At 40.6% G+C, this 18,015-nt stretch overlaps 2 protein-coding genes across 7 annotated transcripts in view; both read left to right on the forward strand.

Moving 5' to 3' along the window:
* Window positions 1-2,613, forward strand: part of CHD4 (chromodomain helicase DNA binding protein 4) — a 34,264-nt gene extending 31,651 nt beyond the window's left edge. For 3 of the 6 annotated variants that reach the window (XM_031938277.1, XM_031938279.1, XM_031938281.1), the window contains 3 exons: window positions 682-877; window positions 1,753-1,916; window positions 2,086-2,613. In XM_031938277.1, coding sequence (XP_031794137.1) covers window positions 682-877; window positions 1,753-1,916; window positions 2,086-2,103 — 378 coding nt within the window. In that variant the 3' untranslated portion in view covers window positions 2,104-2,613. Of the gene's footprint in view, window positions 1-681; window positions 881-1,752; window positions 1,917-2,085 lie in introns of all 6 variants that reach the window. The other 3 variants (XM_031938278.1, XM_031938282.1, XM_031938280.1) reach the window with 1 other exon arrangement.
* Window positions 2,614-3,813: 1,200 nt separating this feature from the next.
* Window positions 3,814-17,935, forward strand: NOP2 (NOP2 nucleolar protein). Its single transcript, XM_012550751.3, has 15 exons — window positions 3,814-5,096; window positions 5,377-5,422; window positions 5,601-5,680; window positions 5,921-6,168; window positions 9,550-9,605; window positions 9,723-9,886; window positions 10,025-10,224; window positions 10,374-10,463; window positions 11,680-11,767; window positions 11,986-12,126; window positions 12,479-12,618; window positions 12,783-12,872; window positions 13,037-13,159; window positions 13,285-13,513; window positions 17,487-17,935. The coding sequence occupies exons 1-15, from the start codon at window positions 4,991-4,993 to the stop codon at window positions 17,789-17,791; spliced, it is 2,106 nt and encodes a 701-aa protein (XP_012406205.2). The 5' UTR covers window positions 3,814-4,990; the 3' UTR covers window positions 17,792-17,935.
* The last annotated feature ends 80 nt before the right edge of the window (window positions 17,936-18,015 follow it).

An 18,015-nucleotide genomic window follows, 5' to 3' on the forward strand; every position in this document is an offset into this window, starting at 1 on the left:
TTAACCCTTGCAAAACCTTCTATTTCAACTTTTCCCCTCCTTCCCCCCTCCCCTAGGTGGCAGGTAGACCAATACATGTTAAATATGTTAAAGTATATGTAAATTATATATATATATATATATATATATATATATATACACACACACACACACACACATATATATACACACATATACATACAGTTATTTTGTTGGACTTAGAAATAAGGTAAAAATAACCTGAGAAGGAAATCAAAAATGCAAGTGGACAAAAGCAGAGGGAGTCGAAATGCTATGTTGTGGTTCACACTCATTTCCCATAGTTCTTTCGCTGGGTGTAGCTGGTTCTCTTCATTATTGAACAAATGGAAGTGATTTGATTCAACTCATTGTTGAAGAGTTGTTCATCAGATTGTTCATCAGAATTGATCATCATATAGTATTGTTGTTGAAATATATAATGATCTCCTGGTTGTACTCTTTTCACTCAGCATCAGTTCATGTAATAGACTGTAAGATTCTTGAGGGCAAGATCTCCCCCAGTGCCTTTAAACACAGATATTTTTGAAGTTAAATAAATGGTTATTTTTCCATCCTTCCATTTCCTGTAAATAAATCATCTTTAGGAACCAATAAAACTGTATATATAGTAAACAGAATATTTTATCCAGTTTTCCTCCCTCTTCTCTCCAATCTGGCAAGCTCTTGGAACAAGCCTTGGTGATTGAGGAGCAACTGCGTCGAGCAGCTTACCTGAACATGTCAGAGGACCCTTCCCATCCTTCCATGGCCCTCAATACTCGTTTTGCTGAAGTGGAATGCCTGGCTGAGAGCCACCAGCACCTGTCTAAGGAGTCAATGGCAGGAAATAAGCCAGCTAATGCTGTCCTGCACAAAGGTAGCCAGTGGCTCGCCTGCCTATTCTGCTTATTCTCTCTAGTTTCTAAAACTGTGGTTAGTGGATTTTCTGGATGTCTAAGGTGCTCTGCTGAGGCTTTATTATTTGCCTTTAGATAGTTGTACAGAGAATTATAACCAATATATTTTTCATCAAAAAATGGTGTTAAACCCTTAGTATTTAGTGTCATTAAATTCTGCTTGAATGTCTGGAGGAGGATTAAACATTTTCTTTTAAGTTTTTTTTTCTTGTTGAGATATATTTACTTTTTTTTTTTTTTTCCAAATTTTTAGGAAGAGTAGCATGTTTTTTTCCCTTAGAGAAAATTTTTCTGAAGAAGGAAAGTTTTGCAGAGAGGGTAAATGAAGGGAAGAAAAATGCTTCTGAAATGTAGTAGGAATTAGAAGAAAGCCCAGAGGAAGGAGAAAGAAGTTTGGAATTCCATAAACTCAGAAGGGTTTGGAATAGTGCAAACGAAGTGAGAGAAAGTAGAATTAGGATAGCTTAATGGAATTTTGGAATTTGAGTTTGGATTCCCAGCTTTAATTCTTAGTTCTGAGCAAATCAGTACATCTCTGTAAAAGGCCTTCATCTATAAAATGAGGGGGGGTCTGACCAGATAACTTCTAAAGTGTATTCTATTTCTGAATCTGAGTCTTTGAATTAAATATATAGAATAAAGGCGATTCAAGGAGAATTTGGAAGACTACAGAGAAAGTAGATACTTGAGTTTTCCATTTATTCCCCAGTAAGCACAATGATGATCATTATTCACTGAGGTTAGAGGAGGAACAGGGGAAGCTACTTCCCTTCATAGAGCTTAGAGCTCAACCACCTCCACTTACAGTCCCACCCTTATGCCTTTCTTCTTGTAGTTCTGAAACAACTGGAGGAATTGTTGAGTGACATGAAGGCTGATGTCACAAGGCTGCCAGCCACAATTGCCCGTATTCCCCCTGTGGCTGTGCGGCTACAGATGTCAGAGCGCAACATCCTCAGCCGGCTGGCAAACCGGGGCCCTGAACCCACCCCACAGCAGGTAGGCTTCTTTAAAGCCAACTTCCCAAATGGGGTGTAAAATGGAACTTGTAGTTTTCTTAGATTTTACCTGATGATTGACTCATTAGGCCCCATTACCTGCTCACTTTGGAAAGTGGTAGTGAACTAAGTATTGAATTTTCTCACTCTTGTCTTTTTATCTTTTACAGGTAGCCCAGCAGCAGTGAAGATCCAGGTTGATGATACCACCTTACCACTGAGAAGTGATCCTCCCCCCCTTAGCCCCCAAGCTTCTCCTCTGGGGACTTGAGTCCCTCTTCCTTCCACCCCTTCCTCATTTTATAAAGGAACTACTCCCCGTGACACTTGGGAAGGGGAGGAAGTGAGGGGCTGCATCGACCTTCCTGCCAGAGAGACATGCAGCAGTAGCGCCGGCGCCATCTGCAGGGAGAGGGCAGGCCAGTCCCTCTCCGGGTTCAAGGCCTCTTCCCCACTGTAACGTCTGTTACACATAAACTCTTGTGGGTTCTCACCAAGCTCGGAGAAAATGATCTGAAATTTCTTTTTATGTTTTTATTTTATTTTTTGTTTTCTTCTTTTTTGTTGGGGTTTCGGATGGGCCGGGCCCCTGGGCGAGACACAGCTACCTCCGTTGGCATCTTTTTAATACCAGGAACCGAGCGGCTCCAGCCACTGAGCGGCCAGAATGAAATAAAATGGGAAAAAAAAAAAAAAAAGGAAAAAGGAAAAAGGAAAAAAAAAAGAAAAAGAACCAAAAGCATTTAAAAAAAAACTTCATAAAAATTGAAAATAAAAGTTTCCTTGTATTTTAGCCTTGTCCTTGTGTTTGTTCCTGTGCTCTAAGAATATTCCTTTGTGGCAATTTGTGGTGGTGGTGATGCTTGAATATCATACACATTTATAGTGCCTTAAATTATTCCTGACTATTCTATAAAATAGTGAAATGAAATCATTTTGGAAGACAAGTGAGATGCCTAATGTCACAGTTAGTGTCCGAGTTCTTTTTTTTTTTTTTTCCCATCAAACTTATCTAGTTCCTATTAGACCTGTAGTGTTGAGATAACCTGCTTTGGGATAAAGTGCCCTGCAGTGGTTATGATGAAGGGAAGAAAAGGAATAATAAGTGTTAAGTGCTGTTGATCCCTTCCTTACTTAACTCTCTAGAAAAACTAACTTGGGAAGAGCAAAACTGGTTTTGGAGGCCACATAATGTAGACCCATCCATAATGAAACTGGCTTCCTGGACAAGATAGTTCAAAACTCTGCATTTTCTTTGCGTTTTCTCCATGACTGAATGTTTTCCTCATCTAGGTTGTCTTCATGCCACTTTCTTGTTTCAGCTATCTCCCAGTCCCTCATCTTAGTGCCTTCCCTTTCAGATTGTCTCAGAATTTAGTTTGTGCATAGTTGTTTGCATTGTTGTCTTCTCCATTAGAAAATTAGTTTTTTAACCTGCTAAATTCATCAGTCGTTGTCTACCATGTGTCAGGCAACAGGGAAAGTAACCTGCAAATGACTACATACCATGATGTGTACTGTGTAAATGGGAGGTAATCTCAGAAGGAACCTTGCTCAAGGTGAGATTTGGACCAAGTCTTTAAGGGAAGTTAGACTTGAGGCAAAGGTGGGGAAGAAGAGGTGAAGTAGAAACAGTATCCCCCAGGGAATTAGTGTGGGGAAGGACAGCATGGGAAGGAACATAGCTCAAGATTTAATTATCTCTGATGATATTCTCAATTTTTATCCAGCTATACCTTCTTGCTGACTTCCAGTTTTGCTTCTCTCACAGCCCTAGTAGGTTCTGAAGCGAATCAACATGTCCAAAATTGAACTTTCCCTTCCAAGCTACCCTATTACTGCCAAGATGTGTCATCAACCTCCCAGGCCCCCAAGTGTAGGAGTCCTCAATTCCTCTCTCACTCCTTCCATCGCCAGGACCTGTCTATTTTTGCCATGCCAACATATGCCCGAATCCCTTGTCTCCTGGACTGGGCAGGCCTCATCTCCTCGCGTCTGGGTTCTTAAGCATCCCTCCCGCACCTAGCTGTCAAATTGCAGCTTCCTCAAATTGTTGCGCACCTGTCTAGTCCTGTGGTTTCCTATCACCTCCGCAAATACTAAATCCTCTGACGTCCAAAGCTCCACGCAAGCTGCGCCCCCTTCAGGCTTATCCCTGCCTTGAGTACAGCCCAAGTACTCTTCCGGGATGCGGGCCTTCTCCACCTCCGTGGTCCGGACCGTCAGGCCCCGAGCGCTTTCCTAAGCCCCGCCTTCCGGGCTCCCCCTCGGTGCTGAGGCACTTCCCTCCTGACTATCTTGACCGTAGCCCATCTGCAGCCCGTTTTGTGCCGTTAGCGGTCTCCCCCATAAGATCGGGGGCCTCCTTTCTTTTGCGTTCCCAGCACGAGTCTCTTGTTGTTGTTAGACTTTGCTTCTACATGAGCGCCGTGACATCCGGAGGTGATGTCACCACACAGAGGTGAATTAGGTTTGAGTGAGGGAGGCCTACGCGAGGTCACCTGCCTCCCTTCTCGTCCAGAGCTATCTGGGTCCAGCGGCAAGATATAGATCGAGAGGACTGGAGGTGGTCCAGCATGAGGTTAATCAACGTTTACTGACTGACTGACCGCTTGGGGGGATCGGGTTCTCAAAGCCTGCGCGCATGACTGAAGGCCGCTCCTATAAAGCTCAGGCAGCCAGCCAGAGCATTACTTAAGAAAGTCGCGGGCCGGAAGTAGCAAGCGGAAGGGGCGGGGCGAAGGCCGCCCCCCCGGAGACTGAGCGTCAGGGCGTCTTGCGTTAGCACGTTTGCGTAAAACCACTTCCGGATTGTGGGGCGTGCGGACCGCGCACTTATAGGTGCACGTGGACCCGTTCCTGGCTAGGAAGGTTGGGTTCGGGCCCTCTAGGAGCCTGGGGTTCCGAGGACATTAGCCCCCGGGGGCCCCGGAGCTCAGGATCGGGCTGGGAAAGGAGATCTCTGGCTACCCCGGCTTCCCTCGGGCTGACAGAGAGAGACCGCTGACAGGGTCTCCCCTCACTTCCCTGCCGCTCCGGCCTTGACGCGTGAACCCCTTTCCCTGCCCCAGCGTCATGGGGCGCAAGCTGGACCCCACCAAGAAGGAGAGGCGCGGCCCCGGCCGAAAAGCCCGGAAACAGAAGGGTGCGGAGACCGAGCTCGCCAAATTCCTGCCGCCAGGTGAGTGCGAAGCCTTCGGGACCCTTCCGTAAGGAGCCGCCCTCACTCCCCCTTCCCCTTGCACGGCACGTGTCCCAGCGCCTTTCCTGGAGCCGCCGCTAGGCCTCCCGAGGGCCAGGCTGCTTCTCCAAAGGGTTTGCGTCCCCTCTGCAGCGGCAGGCAAAGGGCTGCGGACCTTTTCTTCCTCAGAGCTGCCTCACAGCCCCCTCCCCCCTGTTGTGCTCCCCTTCCCACGGCGCTTTCCCCCGCGTAACCACTCCTTACTGCTGTCTTTTAATAGTTGACGACGAAAGTGGGAAGAGGCTCTCCAGCCGCGCCAGGAAGAGGTGAGTTTGGGATAGCCGGGGTAAGCTGGGGGGGGGAGGATGCTAATTGTCACGCTCCTTTGGGTAAAGCCGGTTTGTGTGAGCGCTTCTGGCTATAGGCGTTCGGGGATGCTGATGTAAAGCTCCATCAGCTGGGACCTGTGAGGAAAGCGTACTTTCATCCTTTGCACTTTTTCAGGGCAGCCAAGAGGAGATCAGAGTCTGCAGGCGCGCCTGAAACCAAGAAGCTATCTCCTAGTCCAAAGCCTCTAACCAAAGGTTGGTGGGAAAGTAGGAACGGGGACTTTAGTTTGAGAAGAGGTTTTGAAGCACAATGATGGGTGTGAGGTAATGCAGTAATTCGGGAGAGACAGAAACCGCTTCAGACGGTGGAATATTTTGAAGGTAGAAAAGGTGGCTGAGCTTGGTGGAGGGAGTGGGGTTGTTGGATCATTCAGAGGAAGGCCTTTAGAATCTTTAGCTGGCTAGGATGCTGTTTAACACCTATGGTCCCTACAGATGCTGTCCAGCCCTCTGGGAAGAAGGGACTGAAGGCTTCTGGACTCAAAACGGGAAGTCAAGCATTATTTGTACCTGCCAAGGGCAAAAAACGCCCTGCCCCACCTCATAGTGATGAAGAGGAGGATTCTGAGGACAGTGATTCAGGGAATGAAGGAGGTAGCTGGCCTTCTATGGATAGTGAAGATGACGACATGGTAGATGATTATGGTGTGGCCTCGGAAGAAGAAAGTGATGAAGATGATGAGGTAACCGTTCAGGATGGGGTTTTGTCCACTTGAAATTTTTTAAACTTAATTTTGGTAGGAAAAAATCACTGGACTTGCTTAGGGAGAGACCTAGGTTTGACTCTCACTTCTGACACCTAATGAGTTGCGCAGTCATAAGTAAAAGTATGCCTCCTCAGCTACAAAATGAGGATGACACCTGTAGGATCTATCTCATAATATGCACTCTGATAATAAGAAGGAACATGGTTTAGTGGATAGGCTCGTGATCCTTACAGTTAGGAAGACATGGGTTCATAAGTCCTACTTTTGATATATACTATTTGTGTTACCATGAACAAGTTTTCCAAGATCTCTGTACTTGGTGGAAGAGAATTTTCATTGGAATTTTACTACTTACACCAATCTGTCCTCCCCACAAAATGCTTGTTTTACAGCTATATTGTTGTGGTTTTTTTTTCTTATAAAAGTGAATGTTGAAATCATATTTATTTATTTATTTTTTATTAATAACTTTTATTGACAGAACCCATGCCAGGGTAATTTTTTACAACATTATCCCTTGCACTCACTTCTGTTCCGATTTTTCCCCTCCCTCCCTCCACCCCCTCCCCCAGGTGGCAGGCAGTCCTATACATGTTAAATATGTCACAGTATATCCTAGATACAATATATGTGTGCAGAACCAAACAGTTCTCTTGTTGCTCAGGGAGAATTGGATTCAGAAGGTATAAATAACCCAGGATGGTTTTTTTAATGTTTTTTTTTGTTATAGCTTTTTATTTACAAATTATATGCATGAGTAATTTTTCAGCATTGACAATTGCAAAACCTTTTGTTCTAACTTTTCCCCTCCTTCCCCCCACTCCTTCCTCCAGATGGCAGGTTGACCAATACATGTTAAATATGTCAGAGTATAAGTTAAATACAATATATGTATACATGTCCATACAGTTATTTTGCTTTTACGGTTATATTGTTAAGGAAAACCTCTTTGCTTCAATTTAATAGTAAGATGTCAAATTTTATTTTATGAAAAATAGCATAGTAGTAGAAAGAATGTCACACTTGTATTTAGGAGACTTGGGACATGTTTTATTATGATTGTCATGCCCATTTATTGTGAATAGATTGTGAATAAACCTCAAGACTATGGACCAAAGGATCCATACTTCTGATTGACTTCAGCTTGATTTAGCCCATTTATCATCTCTAAGAAGATGACATAGATATATATGTATATATATTCAAGTGTAAATGGATATCCTAAAGGTATTCAAAAAACAACTCACCTTTGCTCAGAAACCCACTGCACTTTCAGACTTCTCTAGTATTGTTAAAGATTCCACACTTCTTTAATCACCTAGTTTTGACACCTTTGTGCCTTTTTTTTTTTTTTATCCTCACTCATTCACTAAGATTTCCCATTCATTCGGTCATCATTCTAGTTCGGGCTTTTATCACCTCTTAGCAGGACTATTTGCAATAACTTCCTTTCTGGTTTCCTTACTTCAAATGTCTTTCTGGTCTTTTACACACCTACCAAAGTGGTTTTTCATAAATCAAGTTTGGTATCATACACCCTTCTCTGATAAATTCTTATATAAACACTCCCACTCCCACCATTCACAGCTTTGCATTAAAGCCATACCTGAACTATTCACTGTCTCCATATCCATCTATAAATGTTAGGGCTAATATTAATTGTATTGTCATGAACATGTCACCAAACTCTGTGCTCAGTACAGGAAGTTTTCAATGGGAAATGAAATGTATACCTACTTTTTTCAATATTTGGAATCCCTGGACTCCAGAATTAATTTTTATGTGAAAGATTCGCATGCGTGCTCTCTCCCAAGTCAGAATGTAAGCTCTTTCACTTTTCCTTTTTTTTTTTTTTTTAACAGTGCTTTTAACACAGAAAACATTTATACTCTACCTCAGAAAGTTGTGTTGAGAAATGTGCTTTACAGACTGTAAAGTGATATCAGTATATTAATATCGCTAATAACTATCAACAAATATAAATGGACAAAGAATACATTAGCTTTTAATTTAACCGAAGAATGACAAACATCTCTGTGCTTTGTGATGCTTTTTCCTAATTGTGTGGAAAGGTTTGGTTGTTTTTTTCCCCCATAATTTGTAGTTAGCTATAGCGTACAATGTGTTCTAATTTTGCTTTCTGCATCCCTTTGTATAGCCTTATGTTTCTCTGTTACAATAGAATAGTATTCCATTTGGTTGTTATATTATAGTTTATTTAACTTTTATCCTCTCTCATATGGAAGTTGTTTTTAGCCTCTTTTAAAAGTAAAGCAATTTATGAATATCTTTATGCAAGTATATCTCCTTTCAGCAAAAATATATTCGGTTTTATAGTTATTTTTTTTGGCAGTCTCCCAAAATATACATTTACATACAATCAGAATAATACATATCCGATTCTCTACAACTCTCTGAATACTGAATTTCTTATTACTAATTTGCCAATTTGTTGATTCAGTTTGTATTGTTCTAATCATTAGAAGTTTTGAAAGTTTTTTTCAAGACATTATTAACAATTTATGTTTAGTGTTTTCCTTGGGAAATTGTTTCAGATTCTTCTATGGTTCTTTGGGAAATCACAGATTTAGATTTTTGGTTGTTGGCCATTTGTAAGGCCTATTTACTTTGAAGACTTCCCCTCATATTTCTTTTCAATTGAGTGCATTGCTTTTTGTTGTTTTGTCTTTTTATATGATCAAATATCATCAGTTTTCTCTCCAAAAATTTCTTCTGTTTCTTTGATAGCTAGTAAGTATCATAATTTTTCTCACATCTTAATTCAGAAAATTTAAAAATTGATATTATTGATGTGGTTGGAATTTACTATAGTAAATAGTCTAATATGTGGAACAAAATTAATTTCTTCTCACTAAATTGTTCTTTAATTTGCCTTGAGTTTACCAAACACTGATATATTACAGGCATTTGATTCTGTTTCTTGATTTCTCTGATTTCTCATTGATATATTTTTTTAATCCAATACCAGATAGTTTTTAATAATTATAGCTTTGCTAGATTTCAGTTTTTCAGGGTGAGTTCCTTTTCTCATTGAATTTTTTCCTTACTCCTTTTAAGGATTTTTCTTCGTCTTCCTGAGGGCAAAGGCCCTAAGTACAATCAGTTCCCACTTTGGATTGGTTGGTCCCACTGCCTCTATCTCTTTCTTTTGATATGTGCAGATGTACAATAATAGTACCAACAACATTCACATTTCGTTTTAAAGTTTGCAAAGCACTTTACACAGATTTCATTTGAACCTCACAACAGTCCTTGAAAAAAGTTGAAGCAAAGTGATATGTTGAAGAATTTAAAGTTGGCATTATTTAAGTGCTTGTTTTCTCTCTCTGCCCACAGCTCTTGCCCATTGAGAAGGCTGCGCAGAAGCAGAGAGCCCAGGAAGCAGAAACTCTGTATGTCTTGGAGGTCCTAGTTGTGGGTGTGGACAGAGGCTAGGATGGAAATGGTTATGAAGGAGCTGGGATCTCTTGCTCTCTAAAGGCCTCTTTCTGACTTGTGGCAATTTACAGGAGTCAGTGGAGTTCAGAAGACACTGATGAGGAGGAGGAGGAAGTAGAACATTCTCCCCAGCCAAAATTCAAAAATGATGATGAAGAAAATGAAGATCTTCAGATCAACTTGGACAAGGATGAGAAATTTGTATTGCCCTCTGGCAAGGAGATAGAGGAAGAGAATATCCTTTTAGGATAAATACTGGGAAGAGAGTTGTCTGTGTGCAATTTGATGGGGCAAGGGAGATAGTAGATTTGGTGAAGGGGGTTCAGAATAGATAGGTCAGATTACATTGGATGATGTTCCTTAATATGATCACGTGCCCAGGCTCCAGATCTGCAGTCTGTACACCAGCGAATCCAGGACATTGTTGGGGTGCTGCGGGATTTTGGGGCTCAGCGAGAGGAAGGTCGGTCTCGGACTGAGTACCTGAGCCGACTTCGGAAAGACTTGGCAACATACTACTCCTATGGAGATTTCCTGATTGGCAAAATAATGGACATTTTTCCTCTTTCTGAGGTATTAGTGATACCAGTCATCCTGCTGTGGTCCTTTTCTTACCTATATTTTTTATTATGCTATATATCAAGCTATTTTGCCTCTTATTGCTGCTCATATTCTGTTATATCTAGTCCTTTGCCATCCTAATCTCCTTTCTTTCTTTGAAGCTAGTGGAGTTCCTTGAAGCTAATGAGGTTCCTCGACCCATCACTCTAAGGACCAACACCCTGAAAACCCGCCGACGGGATTTGGCTCAGGTGAAGGGTGGAATTGATTTAGGAAATGTGTGAAGGAGGATCCCCTTCAAATAAACCCAGGGATAAATCGCCTATTATATATATGGGCATAGTTGTTGATTTTGGGGGGTAAGGTAGAATGCTTATTTTTAAGCTTGGCCCTTAAAGATTCATAGGGAAACATAATAGCTGTCTTCAGATATTTGCAAGCTATTGTATGGAGATGGAATTAAATTTACTTTTCTTGGCTCTGAAGTCAAAACCTTAAGCAATAGATAGAAATTGTAAGGAGTTGGATTTAGGTTTGATGTCAGGAAATACTTCCTAACTGTTTGTTAGAAGAGTGGGTTATCTTGAGAAGAAGTGGATTCCTCAGAGACTGGTTTACTACTTGTTAGTTTTCTTCTAGTATTATATACAGATTTTATTATATAGTCCATGAAATCCCCATAAATCTCAAACCTGGAGACAAGAGGGCTATTTTGCATAGTAGCCAACATAGGGTCTTGCTGCCTTTGCCAGTTATTATGCCACTTAAATTTAAAATGTTTATTAAACCTTATTTACAGAATCTATACAAAACCAGATGCTAGACTCCCCAGTGTGGGCTATTGTTTGGCAATCTTAGTGTAGAGAGATCTGTAGGGTATCAAATTTTAAATAAGGCAGCACAGAGTAAAAGTACCATTCTAAATATTTCAGTTAGAGGGAGTCCCTTCTATTAGTGTGGTTCAGTGATAAAGGAGTGGTGATTCAGAGCTTTATTGGACAGCATGGAAACTTGCAATAGGTTATTGGTGTGTGCTTAGACCACACACATTGGTGTAGTCTAAGTATCTTATGTGTTTTTGGGACTGGATCTTTAAGAAGGAAAGGAATATAAGGACTAAAGTTGCCTTAGCTAATTCAGTTCAGCAAAAATAAATAAATAAATACACAAACAAATCCAAGTATTTTCTAATGCAAAGCCCAATGCTTGGCTGCAAAGACAGAAACAAAGCATCATCTGAGAGAGAATTGTTTCCATGGAAATAATGAGGAGGGATGCAGGTTAAGACCAGAGAGACACAATGAAGATGGGAGTAGGTGAAGAGAGTTTTCTGTTGTGAAGATGTAGGGTGGTACTAGTGCCTCATTTTTAGGACCAGGTTTCCACATCCCAGGCTACCTTCCTGAACTTTTCTCTGTTCTGGACCTTGCAGTGCCTGCAACCTTGACATGCTCTTTCCTCTTCCAGGCTTTGATCAACCGTGGGGTGAATCTGGATCCTTTGGGTAAATGGTCAAAGACCGGACTGGTGGTGTATGACTCTTCTGTGCCCATTGGTGAGTAGCTTCTGTTTCGCTGTTTCCTAGAAAGGCAGAAGGGCTTCTCTTGTCTCCCAGTGCCCCAGCAGAGATTTTTGTGTACATCTCTTACCATCTCACAAGGTTGTCAGTACCTGTGTTTTCATATGTGCAATTCCAGTCTTGTTTATGTTATGTGCTTTAATGTTTGTAGAATCCCACTGATCCCACCCTTCTCTGCTTTTTTATCTTTTCAGGAGCCACTCCTGAGTACCTGGCAGGGCATTACATCCTTCAGGGTGCTTCCAGCATGCTGCCTGTCATTGCCTTGGCACCACAGGAACATGAGCGTATTTTGGATATGTGTTGTGCTCCTGGGGGCAAAACTAGCTACATAGGTAGGGAAATGCAGAGTAGAAATGTTTCATTTAGTTCAGGAAGTGCATTTTTATTCAGTACTCTCCTTTGGGAGAAGGGGGTTAAGGTGAGCCCATGGGTGCCAGGACCAGTTTGTAGGCCAGAAGGTACTTCAGTAAAAGTGAAAATCAAATCCACAGATTGAATATTTTGCCTTGAGGGTGGGAAGTGGGACACAGTCATCTAGGATATTGGATTGAGATAACTGGTTGATTATATATGTGAGGGACTGGGAATTAATTTGGCTGTTTATTGAATAGAGCTAATAACAAGTTGGGCAGGTAATTGATATAGGGACACAAGCACAAACTGAAAGATGATGGCCTACTACAGCCCAACTGATGAAGAACACGGGAGTGATCCTTGCCAATGATGCTAATGCTGATCGTCTCAAGAGTGTTGTAGGCAATCTGCACCGTTTGGGGGTCACCAACACGATCATAAGCCATGATGATGGACGTCATTTCCCTAAGGTGACCTAGAACCACTGTTGTTTCTCTTTTCTGTCTCCTGATCTGTTCACATTTCCTGCTATCTATGTGTTTTAACTTTGATTGTAATCTATAAGAGCTTGGGGTGGGGAGCCATTCTGAATAGGGAGGAGTTCTTTTGACTACTTCTTCATCTTCCTGCCCAGGTGGTAGGAGGCTTTGATCGGGTACTGCTTGATGCCCCGTGTAGTGGCACTGGTATCATTTCTAAGGACCCATCTGTGAAGACTAATAAGGTGAGCATGAGGAGGGAAAAGGGACAGAATAGATATTTTTGAGGAAAGAGATGGAAGGGGATGGATCTAGTATAAAAAAACATGTCATCTTTGGCATGTTAAACTATTTAGGGAGGACAATCTGTTTAAACAACAAACTTTTCTTCCTCCCATTTTCTGGAAAGGATGATAAGGACATCAAGAGATGTGCTCATATCCAAAAGGAATTGCTTCTGAGTGCTATCGATTCTGTTAATGCTGCTTCCAAGACTGGAGGCTACATTGTCTACTGTACTTGCTCCATTACGGTAAAGGCATCTGTTACATTGGGAGTGTGGGCAGAAGTGGCTGGGGGGAGAAGCTTAGTCGTTGATAACCCTTCAGCTCCCTCTTATTCTTTTCCCTTACTATTGATGTTATCTACCCCTCTCAGGTAGAAGAAAATGAATGTGTGGTAGAGTATGCCCTGAAGAAGAGAAATGTACGGCTGGTACCCACAGGGCTAGATTTTGGCCAAGAGGGCTTTACCCATTTTAGAGAGCGGAGATTCCATCCCACACTTCGCTCTACCAGGCGTTTCTACCCCCATACCCACAACATGGATGGCTTCTTCATTGCCAAGTTCAAGAAGTTTTCCAATGCTATACCTCAGTCTAAGACAAGTAAGAAATCTCTTCTCATTTATTCAAATTCTCTAGCCACAAAATTGTGATCCATTTCCCCATGTCTCTTGCTTGCTTGGAAAGCTCCATAATGTCTTCCACTCCCTATTCTATTTGAATGAAAATACTTCCTTAGTGTGTTTTATTCTTAATTCCTATAATAGTGGTGCTTTCCTCATAATAAATTAAGTAATAAAGGGTAGGTATTACCATTTTAATCAGGAAATAAAGACTGGTGTTATTGTCCACATTCATATAGCTAGAAAAGATTCAAAACTTTGTCTTCTGACCAAGAATCAGACTATAGCATACTCTCCCAGATTAGTGCCTTTCAAAGTAGAATCTAAACAAAACAGAATTTTATTTTCTTTTCCCTTTCATTCCCCAAACCAGGTGACTGTATTTGTCTTGTTACCTGGCTTAATTACATCAAAGAAATAGGAATTGTGTTTTCCTTTACTTTCTAGATTGCCTGGCCTTGTTTTTACCTTTTTTTTTTTTTTTAAACTGGATGGCACTTACCCCTGAGAGCTGCCAGCAGGAGAACATCTAAGTTCTGAGGAGATAAAGGGTGGGCCTGAGATTTATATTGGTTTAGGGAAATCTGGGATAAAGAAACTTCTTCCATCTCTGCCTCTTGTGGTCCAAGAGAATTGTCTAGAGCACTGATAAGTAAAATGACTTGAAGGAGTGGAATTTGAACCTGAATCTAATTGACTCCGAAGTGAACTTTTTACTCCTATAACTTTGAAATTATTTTCTTGTTCATTTTGAGATCAGAATCCCAGAAGTTAAGATGGTGTCTCCAGAAGCCAAGTCATTGGTTTGAATGCTGAGAAATGATCCAAGCCAAACATTCAAGAAACTTTTGGGGTTTATTTATTCATTTTTGACAAGTTTAAACTTTTTAATTTATTTTTTAACAGCTTCTTATTTACAAGTTATATAAGTTATACCATGGGTAATTTTGCAGCATTGACAATTGCCAAACCTTTTGTTCCAATTTTTCCCCTCCTTCCCCTCCCCGCCTCCCCTAGAGACAGGATCTATTAATAGATAGATGTTAAATATATTAAAGTATAAATTAGATAAACGATAAGTATACATGACCAAACTGTTATTTTGCTGTACAAAAAGAATTGGACTCTGAAATATCATACAATTAAGCTGTGAAGGAAATCCAAAATGCAGGCAGGCAAAAATATAGGGATTGGGAATTCAATGTAATGGTTCTTAGTCATCTCCCAGAGTTCTTTAGATGGATGTAGCTGGTTCAGTTTGTTACTGCTCTTAACATTGAATTCCCAATCCCTATATTTATGCCACCTGCATTTTGATTTCCTTCACAAGCTAATTGTACAATATTTCAGAGTCTGATTCTTTTGTACACAAATAACTTTGTCATGTATACTATTGTGTATCTAATTTATATTTTAATGTACTTAACATCTACTGGTCATCCTGCCATCTGGGGAGGGGATGGGGAGTAAGAGGTGAAAATTGGAACAAGAGATTTGGCAATTTTAATGCTTAAAGTACCATGCATATCCTGTAAAAAAAGGCTATTAAATTAAAAAAAAAAAAAAAAAAAAAGAATTGATCATCATATAGTATTGTTGTTGAAGTATATAAGGATCTCCTGTCCCTGCTCGTTTCAGTCAGCATTAGTTCGTGTAAGTCTCTCCAGGCCTTTCTGAAATCATCCTGTTGGTCATTTCTTTTCTTTTTTTCTTTTTTCTTTTCTTTTTTTTTTTTTTAATCAGTGTCCCTGTTTTCCCACATCCCCTCCAACATTCCACATTATCTTTCCCTGTCATTCTAGCCAGTCTGACAGGTGTGTAGTGGTATCTCAGAGTTGTCTTAATTTGCATTTCTCTGATTAATAATGACTTGGAGCATCTTTTCATATGGCTAGAAATAGTCTCAATTTCTTTGAGAATTGTCTGTTCATATCCTTTGACCATTTATCAATTGGAGAATGGCTTGATTTTTTATAAATTAGAGTTAATTATATATTTTGGAAATGAGTCCTTTATTAGAACCTTTGACTGTAAAAATATTTTCCCAGTTTATTGCTTCCCTTCTAATCTTGTCTGCATTAGTTTTGTTTGTACAAAATCTTCAATTTGATATAATCAAAATTTTCTATTTTGTGATCAATAATGATCTCTAGTTCTTCTTTGGTCATAAATTCCTTCCTCTTCCACAGATCTGAGAGGTAAACTATCCTGTGTTCCTCTAATTTATTTATAATTTAATTCTTTATGTTTAGGTCATGAACCCATTTTGACCTCATCTTTTTTTTTTTTTTTATTTAATAGCCTTTAATTTACAGGATATATACATGGGTAACTTTACAGCATTAACAATTGCCAAACCTCTTGTTCCAATTTTTCACCTCTTACCCCCACCCCTCCCTAAATGGCAGGATGACCAGTAGATGTTAAATATATTAAAATATAACTTAGATACACAATAAGTATACATGACCACAACATTATTTTGCTGTACAAAAGAATCAGACTCTGAATTATTGTACAATTAGCTTGTGAAGGAAATCAAAGATGCAGGTGTGCATAAATATAGGGACTGGGAATTCAATGTAATGGTTTTTAGTCATCTCCCAGAGTTCTTTTTCTGGGTATAGCTAGTTCAGTTCATTACTGCTCCATTAGAAATGATTTGGTTGATCTCGTTGCTGAGGATGGCCTGATCTATCAGGACTGGTCATCATCTAGTATTGTTGTTGAAGTATATAATGATCTCCTGGTCCTGCTCATTTCACTTAGCATCAGTTCGTGTAAGTCTTTCCAGGCCTTTCTGAAATCATCCTGTTGGTCATTTCTTACAGAACAGTAATATTCCATAATTTTCATATACCACAATTTATTCAGCCATTCTCCAACTGATGGACATCCATTCAGTTTCCAGTTTCTAACCACTACAAAAGGGCTGCCACAAACATTCGTGCACATACAGGTCCCTTTCCCTTCTTTATAATCTCTTTGGGATATAATCCAGTAGTAACACTGCTGGATCAAAGGGTATGCACAGTTTGATAACTTTTGAGCATAGTTCCAAACTACTCTCCAAAATGGTTGGATTCGTTCACAACTCCACCAACAATGAATCAATGTCCCAGTTTTCCCACATCCCCTCCAACAATCATCATTATTTTTCCTGTCATCTTAGCCAATCTGACAGGTGTGTAGTAGTATCTTAGAGTTGTCTTAATTTGCATTTCTCTGATTAATAATGACTTGGAGCATCTTTTCATATGACTAGAAATAGTTTCAATTTCTTCATCTGAGAATTGTCTGTTCATATCCTTTGACCATTTTCAATTGGAGAATGGCTTGATTTTTTATAAATTAGAGTTAATTCTCTATATATTTTGGAAATGAGGCCTTTATCAGAACCTTTGACTGTAAAAATATTTTCCCAGTTTATTGCTTCCCTTCTAATCTTGTCTGCATTAGTTTTGTTTGTACAAAAACTTTTCAGTTTGGTATAATCGAAATTTTCTATTTTGTGATCAGTAATGATCTCTAGTTCTGCTTTGGTCATAAAGACCTTCCCCTTCCACAGATCTGAGAGGTAAACTATCCTGTGTTCCTCTAATTTATTTATAATTTAATTCTTTATGTTTAGGTCATGAACCCATTTTGACCTCATCTTGGTGTATGGTGTTAAGTGTGGGTCGATGCCTAGTTTCTGCCATACTAGTTTGGAGTTTATTTTTTTAAAAATCATTTTAGTATCCTTGCAAAAGTCATTTTAGTACAAAAGGAAAGCATCAAGTTACTGAGTTCTTTTTACAGTAGTTTAAGAGAATAACAGATAAAATGTCATGCTTCAGTTATATGCAGTGTTGGCTCCTTTATTGCACTTTGCTTCAAAGTGGCCTACATTGGCTTTTCCTACTTTATTCTCAGTCATCCAAACTCATACAGTCCTTTCACTCCAATCCCAGGTGATGCAGTAGCCAATCCTACAGACTCCACGGACTCCAGGCTGACTAATGGACTTTCTGCAACTAAAGCCCAGGGGGTCCCCCAGCCTAAAGTCAGCCCTAAGCTTCATAAGACCAAGAAAGTTGGAAAGGCAAAGGTGCAGCAGCTAGGAGCTGCAGGGATAAAGGCCCAGCAGCAGCCGACTAAGAAGAAGACTCTTTTCCAGAATGGGAAGTCTGTTCATAAAGGCCCCCGGACTCCTACAGCAAGGACTCCCAGCTCCAGCCATCGCCCCCCCAGGAAGAAGCAGAAGGCTCAGAGCTGACATGGCTGATACTGAGGGGTCTGAGACTACCAGACTGGCGGGACTTTTGGGGCCATTCTGCCTGGATGCTGGGCCTGGTCTTGGGGACATAAGTACTGATTTAAACAGAGCCTTTTGTACACACATAAATATGCCCATCCCCCTCTGGCTGTGTGAGACTCGTTATTGGTTTGGGAGATGGAGGGGATAAACTCTGCTGCCTGCTCCCGGTGGGGTGGGGTGAG

Source organism: Sarcophilus harrisii, chromosome 5 (genome assembly GCF_902635505.1).
Source record: "Sarcophilus harrisii chromosome 5, mSarHar1.11, whole genome shotgun sequence".
Lineage (NCBI taxonomy): Eukaryota > Metazoa > Chordata > Mammalia > Dasyuromorphia > Dasyuridae > Sarcophilus > Sarcophilus harrisii.